Genomic DNA, 8,723 nt, shown 5'->3' on the forward strand with positions numbered 1-8,723 from the left:
GTGGCAGCCGCGGGCTGCAACGTGCGCCATCCTCGGCTGCGCTGCCCTGTGAGGGGACACGGCCAAACCTTCCTCTGTCGACTCTTATTTCCCTCTTTGATTAATTTTTTTCTTTCTGTACACTAAAAGGAAAAAAAATCCCGATGTAGCTGTAATTTACGTCCTCTTCTCTACCTCGGGCTTGAATTAACTAGCACAGACCTTCCCGTTGAAAATTTTTCAAAGCTGTCCTTTAAGTGCCATTTTCTCCGACGTCTTTCTGTCCTTTTCCAATTCTAGTTCCAATTTCCAGTAGAGATTATACGATAAATTCCCCATACATGTGATTTAAATAATGCACACAACAAGATAATATTGCAGATAAAAAATGTAACCCAAAGTCGACATATGCAACCAGCCGCATTGCAGCTATCGACGAAAGTGAATTGGACGCCCAAATCGAGATATTTGAAGAGGGTTAGGGAGGCCCCATTTAGCAGTAAATTCCCCGGTAATAAATCGAAACTGCTTTCGAAACTATGTGTCTGTTCCAGGTAGGGATTGTGTGCTTAGTCACCGCGCATGGGGATGCCACCGCAGAGCTTTTCTGTCTGAATCTGCCCTTAGGCGACTCAATCGCAGTGAAAGAGCAGCGCCGAATTTCTGACAGTCCATGGGGCGACCCGACATGATGGCCACAAGCCCATTTGGACGTGAGCACTATCTGCACCCACTCTCGGCGACATGGGCACCCTCAAAACCCCACGCTCTAGGTTTGGGGGTGTTATTTTAGATATTTAAGCCAGTCGGGCCGACAATGTCACCCCAGCTGGGGCACGACGGCGGCCGGGTTGGGCGGTGAGAGGCAAGGAGCGCGCAAACACCCGCGCCCGGTAGTGGGGGCGGGGGCGTCGAGCCGTTCTCGGAGGGAAAAGTCACCTTAGGTGACACGGGGGAGCGGGGGGCGTTCTGCCACTTTAAAGCCCAGTTGCTACCCAAACACAAGTAAACAGTGGGGCCGGCGCGGCGGGGCGGGCCGGGGCCGGGGCCGCGGCCGGGGCGGTCCCGTCCCGTCGGGGCGGAGCGGCGCGGCCCCGAGCGCGGGGCTGTGCGCGCCGCGGGGTGGGCCGGCGGCGGCGGCGGGCGGGCGGGGACAGCGCTCCACGCCACTCACCGCTGAAATGTGATGGACCGGGCAGGGGGCGGCTCAGACTCGCGCCGAGCCTCGCCGGGGTCGAAGGAGGGAGGCTGCGGGCGGGAGGCGGCGATCTATGCCGGGGCCCCGGGACCTCCGCGGCCAGAGCTCAAAGCCGCCGCCCAGCCTTCCGCAACATGCCGGTCGCCGCCGGGCCCTGGCCCGCTGAGCGCCCCCGTTGTGGATCTAATGTCTCCGTTGAAGGTGCCGCGGCTCCCGCCTCAGCTTTGCCCCGGGAGGAGCAGCAGGCTGCGGTAGGTGAGTGGCTCCGCTGGCCCGCCCTGCCCGCTGCCGTCGGCGGGAGCGGGGCGGCCGCCCCGAGAGCGGAGCGTGCGCTCAGCCGGGAGCGCAGGGCCGCCGGGTTTACTTTCAGTTCGCAGCTTCGCGCGGGTTGGGGTGTGGGTGTCCCCCCCTTCCACGCTGCGGGCGCGTTGGTGTGAAGCCAGGGGACGGCAGCCTCCCGGGATGCGCTCTCGATGTTCTGCACGCGAAATTCCTAGCAGAGAGAAGCCAGTCCGTGCATGGACTGCGGAACCACGCCGCGGGTCGCCCTGGAGAAATCCTCGTCAGGGGGAAACACCTGACTGCGCGGGCAGTGGCGGCCGCGGCTTCGGGTGAGGCCGTCGGGGAGCGGAAGCGACCCGGTGCCTGCCCACTCCCCTGGGTAGGACGGCAGCTCCTTCGGGGCACGGTCCCGGCCCCACCGCGGGAGAACGAGGAGCACGGGGCCGGACCAGCAGGTCGGAGGCAAGCAGGTAGAGAGGGGTGTCCTGGCACCAGGCTTAATTTAATTAAGCTCTCTGAATAGAATGGGAAAAGGAAGCACCAAGGTTTAAGTAACATCCGTTTTTGGTTGACTTTCACCACCCCCCCCCCGTCTCAACACACCTTAACATAAATGGCCTTAAAATCACGTACGAAGGCGCTTTCTAGTCTTTTTTGATACGTTTTACTAAAGTTACCTCCAAATACAAATAGTAACAGATGTACCGCCATTCAGACAGCAGTGTAGTTTTAGAAGTTTCTACCTTAAAATGCGGATTTCGTGTTCCGTGTTCAGAGTTGGGTTTTGGACAGCAAAACGAGCGTGGTGCAATGACACCCCCCGCCCCCCCTCCCCCCCAGCCACCAAACGCAGTCATAACAGAGGGAGCTCTGCCCTACGGAAACACTGCCCCTACTTCGGTCATAGCTTCCAGCCGGTGGCTCCGAAACCCAGCCTCAAACAACCAGGATGGAGGCAGGAGCCTTCGGAGCAGCCAGAGAAAAGCGATTTAATTGCTTCTGTTTCGGTTCCTCGCAGAAAGCGAACAGGAACTCACACTACGACATCTTTAAAAATAAGTCTCTATTTATAACCACCCCCCCCCCCCAATAAAACGAAAAGGTCGCCATATGTAATAGGTCGTATCGATAACTGTCTCTGGTGTCGATAAAATCACAAACGAGGAAAACTGGGGAGCAGCGGAGGAAGCTCCGGAGAGCCACGACTCGAGGCAAACGAAAACAGGGGTAGGCAGCAGTGCAGTTCCCACCCGACCTCCCTGCCGCATTTCTTTTCCCCAGTCGGCAATTGTGCGGTGCCACAAACGTGGAGGAAAGCTATTTTAGGAAAAAAACCCGGAAAGCAGCTTTCCAGCCGGAGTGTACGCGGTGCCAGTGGAACGGCAGGAAGCCGGGCGGCAGCGGCCCGTGAGGCAGGGGCACCGCTCATGGAGCCCGGGCTCTGCGCTCGGAGAGTTTCCTTTATTTTTGTTGTTGTTTGGAGGGGGTGGTTCAGGATTTTTGCGGGGGGAGGGTCTCTTGTTTATTTTGGGAACTGAGCGTTACCAGACCCTCCACACAAATCCCTTGAGGTGCTGGGTCACCCTCGGCCCTACCTCTTGTTTACAGGCCCAGAGAGACCCTGGCGTTTGCTTTGGCCGCTTTCCTGGGTCGCGGCAGCCTCTTGGCTGCTGGAAGTGAACCCTCAACGAAAGCAAAAAAAACGGAAACGGCAGTGGCTTGCCCCCCATGCCGATGTCCCCTACCCCCGCGGGAGGGAGCGTCGCTCCGCGTCCGCCGAGGGACTCCCTTGCGACGGGAGCAGCGGGCCCGCGGTTTCGGTTGAATGGGCTGAGTGAAACCCTCTGACAGTCACACACCGCTCATTAGCTCACGGCCCCGCCGCTCCGGAGGAGCTCCCGGCCGGGGAACGCCCGAGGGAGTGCGGGGGATTCGGCCGCACTGCTCCGTCCCGCCGGGGCTGCGCTCGCCCTTCTCGGCCCTGCGAGACGGAGGGAGCCGACTACGGGGCAAGCGCCGTGCCGGGCGGCCCCTGGTGGGCCGGGGAGGCCTCCGGCCGGCCGCTCTCCTCGCCGCCGGTGGGATGGCTGCGGCGCGGGGGGCTGGGTAGGAGGTGTGCGTGCGGGGCAAGGGCTCCTTTCCTCTCCTTCGGTTTATCTTGATAAATGAGTTGTTGTTGAAGGAAGAAAAATAAGCAACGGAGCTAGGAACGAACGCGGGGTTTATTCCCCCCCCCACTCCGCTCCCCGGGCCTGACTCGCCTCTCCGTGAGCACCCTGCTCTATCCCGGGGAGGCCCCAGCCAGGAGGGGTCGGGGGTCGGGGCCTCCGCGCCCGCAGGAGGCCGGACGGAGGGTGGGAGCGACGCCGGGGGCCAGGTCGGCGCGGGGGCAGGAGGGAGGCGGCTCCGGGGTCTCCGCGGTGGGCGCTGCAAGGGAAGGTGGTAGGGTGACGGAAAGCGGAGAGGCTTCGTCCCCGGCCCCGTTTCTGTTACGCCTGTATTTTTGCACGATTCGTTTAATTTGAATCTGCGGCGCCTTCGGTTGGCTCGGTGCTGAGTTTTCTCCTTTTTATTTTAATTTGGTGTGGGCGTTTCGGGAACGCTATTTTTATTTATTTATTTACTACGCTTTAGCTTCTCCGGTCGAAGCGATCGCGCTGTGGGTCAGTGTCGGCCGCAGGTCCCGGCGGAGAACGGGAGCCTGGGCTGCGGCGGGTTGCTGGGCCGCGGCAAGACAGTGCACCGGAGCCGTGCCTGTCCCTCCCTGGCTCCGCTGCTGCGCTCGCTTCGGCTAAGGAGCACCACGCTGCTCTCAGTAAAAGTCTCTCTCCCCTCCTTTCTCCCTCTTCCTTCCTAGGATTTTCTCCCCGTCTCGGAAGCCCATCAGAGGCACCAGCTGCTCCGCCGGCTCGCGCCCCACCTCGGGAAGATGGGAAGCAAAGCTCTGCCAGCCCCCATCCCGCTGCACCCGTCCCTGCAACTCACTAACTACTCCTTCCTCCAGGCTGTGAACACCTTCCCCGCAGCTGTGGACCAGTTGCAAGGTCTGTACGGACTCAGCGCCGTGCAAACCATGCACATGAACCACTGGACATTGGGCTACCCCAATGTGCATGAAATCACCCGCTCTACCATCACGGAGATGGCGGCTGCGCAGGGCTTGGTGGACTCCCGCTTCCCCTTCCCCACGCTCCCCTTCGCCACGCACCTCTTCCACCCCAAGCAAGGGGCCATCGCCCACGTCCTCCCAGCATTGCACAAGGACAGGCCCCGCTTTGACTTTGCCAACCTGGCCGTGGCCGCCACGCAGGAGGACCCCCCAAGGTGGGGGAGCTCGCCAAGCTGAGTCCCGGACTGGCCTCTCCCCTGTCGGGCATCAGCAAGCTGTCCCCGGACAGGAAGCCTTCCCGCGGGCGCCTGCCCTCCAAGACGAAAAAGGAGTTCATCTGCAAGTTCTGCGGCAGGCACTTCACCAAGTCCTATAACCTCCTCATCCACGAGCGAACCCACACGGACGAGCGGCCCTACACCTGCGACATCTGCCACAAGGCTTTCCGGAGGCAGGACCACCTGCGGGACCACCGGTGAGGGACCACCACGACCGGGGTCGGGCCGTGGGCAGCCGGGGTGGGGTGAGCCTCTCGAGGGGGACGAGACTCAGCGGCTCCAGGAGCTCTGGGCTGAGCCAGGGAAACCGCGCAGGAAAAGCTCCCGGCTCAGATTCCGTGGCCACAGAGGGACCAGGGCAGCCGAAACCTGCGTTTTGTGTGGGACGGGTACCCCCCTGAGGGAGAGCCAGAGGGGTTCACAGCAGGAGATGAAGATCCCGTGGCTTTTGTGCTTCTGAGTCATGGCCCTGGGGGATGGAGGGAACAGGACGGGTCGCAGGTGGGCGCTTCCCTGCTGGTCCCCCATCCGTCTCCGCACACCGCGGCTGATGCTGAGAGGCGCCCGCGGCCGCGGAGCGGAGAATGCTCTCCGCCTTCGAAGAAGAGCGGGCTAGCGTCCGGCCGGCAGCTCAGATGCTGTCCCGGTCTGGCACCAGAGAGTGCAGTCACGCTTCGATATGAATTATTGCAAATGTTTTGAACCCGCCAAGAAGTTTAACCATAAACAGAATAATAATGGGGAAGGGAGGAAAGAGCAGGGTGAGGGCGTCTGGGGGATTGTGTCGAGTTTGAGGGAGTGGGGTCGTGTGTCCCACGCGCCTCCGGCAGCGCTGCTCACCCCACGGGTTGCCTTCCAGGTACATCCATTCAAAAGAGAAACCCTTCAAGTGCCAGGAGTGCGGGAAGGGCTTCTGCCAGTCCAGGACCCTGGCGGTCCACAAAACCCTACACATGCAGGTGAGCCCGGCGTTCCCCGGCCTTTCAACGTGCGTGCCGCCGGCGCGGACCCAACCCGGCCCGGTTCGGCCCGGCTCGGCTCGGCTTAGCCGCCGCCGGGCAAGGGCGGTGGCCATCGGGGGAACGGGGCTCTGGTGGAGAGGGGAGGGGGCTCCGGCACTGGAGGGTCCCGTGGGTCCGCGGGGGGACAGCGGCCGGTGGTTACCTCGGCGGCCGCCGGAGACCCGCGGAAAAACGGCGGCCGTGGGAGACAGGCTTAAAGCCAGCGGGGACGCGGTTGGCGGCCGGGAGTGAGCCCCGGGTTCGGGTTTGTCCACGCCGCTGCTTCGAGGCGTTTTTCGTTGAGGGCTGCAGCCCTGCCTGGCGGCGGCGGCAGGCGAGGGCAGAGGGCGGCCCGGCGCGGGATGCGGTGCGGAGCGGTGCGGAGGACCGCCGTGGCAGCCGGGCGGGCAGCAGGAGTCCCGGAGCGGGAGGGCGGCGCGGAGGCTGCTTTCCGTGCGCCCCAGGGGCGCGGAACATCACGACTCGAGAACTATCAAATAAGGCTTTTGGGGCAGGATAGGGAGAGGTGGGCGGCCGCCCGGCCGCACGGGGCTCCTCTCGTTCGTGTCCTCCCCCGATATCTCAAGTTGTGCGTTGCGATGAGAAAAAGTGCAGTGATACGTTAAACCAGGTGGTTTGTGAAGGATTAATCCTTTGCTTGCTTCAAATCTGAACAGGAATCTCCACACAAATGCCCCACATGTGGAAGAACCTTTAATCAAAGAAGTAACCTGAAAACTCACCTTCTTACCCATACAGACATCAAGCCCTACAACTGTGAGCAGTGCGGCAAAGTGTTCAGGCGAAACTGTGATCTACGGCGGCACAGTCTAACTCACACCCCGCGGCAGGACTTCTAGAGCAGCCAGGGACCCGCGCCCGCTCCGGCAGCTCCAACTTGCCCACTTTACTCAAGGAGTGTATTGTAGGAACTCACAGACGCGCACACACACACACGGAGACACGCACGCAGACTCGGGGCCAAGCTTTCCTACCACATGTCTGCGAAACTCGTTTAGAGAGTGCGGACTGCAGGATCGGGCCCCTCTCCAACCCACACCCAAGCGTAAAGCTCATCTTGTAGATAATCGCGGCTCATTTTAGAGCTCTGTACAGAACGTGGTTTTTTCTTCATTTGTTTGTTTTGTATCGTGTCAGATGCACATCGATAACAAATCGTGGAGGCAAAGTATCTCTTTAAAAATGTATTTCAAAATAAATCTTTTTTTTTTTCCAAATACCTCCTGCCTTCTTGTATTATTCTCTGAGCATTTGGGCTTTTATTTTTCCTGCTGTGTCAATGCAATGGTAAAGCATATTGAATAAATTTCCTAGCTGGGTAATTGTACTGTCACAACAATTTTGGTGATCGCTTTTGTTTGGTCTGTTCCACTGTCGCTGTTGTGTTATCTATTGTTAAGTAAAATGAAAGTGCCTTATTTGAGAGTTTATAGCTCTATTACTTAATAGTATGAATGTCTAAATATTAACTTCTGTACTTTTTTTTCCTCATTTTCCCGAACGATTTTTTTAAAAGAAGAAAAAGTAAGAAATATTTGCAAATAAACAGATCTTAGGAAATAATGCATAGAGCCGTTCTTACACCAAAGCGGCTTATTAGTAACTTATTTGCAATCAGCCCGTATATTGTAAAAGTTATCCCTCTCACGGGGATTGCAGCAGGCAGCCTCCTGCCTGTAGACTTTGGACACGGGCAATTCACCTGCCTAGACAGGGACTTTATCCTGCAGAAGACGATTCTTTCCCGACAGCTCTGGAAGCAAAGAGCGAGGCGCCAATACCGCCCTCCGCCCCGGCTCATCCGCGGGCCCCTGGCAGAGCTGCGGCACTGGGAGCAGGGATCCCCTCACCCCGTTCCCCTCCTCCATCTGCGCTGCCGAGCACAAGTCACGCCCAGGGGGTTGGGCGGAGAGGCGAGGAGAAGAGGGATTGTTCCCCCCCTCTCGGGAGACCCTCACCCCACGGTGGGGGCCCCCAGGCACTCCCCGCCGGGGTGGCTCTCGGCGACTCAGTATGTCCACCCCATGGGCTGCACGCTCAGTGCCTGCACCGGCTCTGCAGCCGGCAGGATGGTGGCACTGAACAATGGGCTCCCCTGCTTGTCATCCTTGCAAGCCTCTCACCAGTGCCTGTGGACTCTTCTGGAAAGGCATGGTGCTAACGCTGAGGCATTTTCCCTGATATACTGCAGGGTGACTTGGATGTGCATCCCCTCATTACCATCCCACTGCTCTTGTCACTTCTGGCACCCTTTCCACAGTGTTTTGAGTAGTTTGGGGCCCCAAAAATTGTTCTTTCTCAGGCTAGGGGCAACCGTCCTGCCCTACTCCTCTGCCAAATAAAGGACCAGGTTAGAATAGCAGGGAGAAATCTCTTCCCCAGGCCCAGGGAGCCCTATCCAAGGAGAGAGCAATCCCCTTGCTCCCAGCTCATCAGGGAGGGCTTCACTCCTGGACTCCACCTAGCAGGGTACCAGAACTCCAGGCTGGTCCATCCATGGAAAGGATCACAGATCCTAGCATGCCCAAAAGCAGCGGGTACTGACAGAGCTTGTGTGGCTACACTGTCCCCCTCCCTGATCCTCGTTGGTCCTTCGGCAGGGTAACCACACTGCCTGAACACTGTTAATGAGTAGCAAGTCAAAACCAGCAGTGCTTGGTCTGCAGTCAGACCATCAGTGCAGAAAGCGCTGCATCACTGCCTGCACTACCTCCACAGAGGGCTGCCACGGGGCAGGGACTACAAGCCAGCCCTGCTCTGACCAAGACCAGGCAGACAGGTGAATTTCCACGGGTACAGCAGATATGACAGTCCCAAACTCAGACAAAATTTATCATGTGGTCAAGGCCTATCTC

At 59.3% G+C, this 8,723-nt stretch overlaps 1 protein-coding gene across 1 annotated transcript; it reads left to right on the top strand.

Annotated features, from left to right (window-relative positions):
- The first annotated feature begins 1,127 nt into the window (after positions 1 to 1,127).
- OSR2 (odd-skipped related transciption factor 2) lies at positions 1,128 to 7,359 on the top strand. The gene is given in 5 exon segments (XM_039549950.1): positions 1,128 to 1,428; positions 4,317 to 4,782; positions 4,785 to 5,043; positions 5,706 to 5,805; positions 6,525 to 7,359. Coding segments are annotated over 5 exon segments (1,125 nt in total). The 5' UTR covers positions 1,128 to 1,311; the 3' UTR covers positions 6,708 to 7,359.
- Positions 7,360 to 8,723: the final 1,364 nt, after the last annotated feature.

Source organism: Corvus cornix, chromosome 2 (assembly GCF_000738735.6).
Source record: "Corvus cornix cornix isolate S_Up_H32 chromosome 2, ASM73873v5, whole genome shotgun sequence".
Taxonomy (NCBI): Eukaryota; Metazoa; Chordata; class Aves; order Passeriformes; family Corvidae; genus Corvus; species Corvus cornix.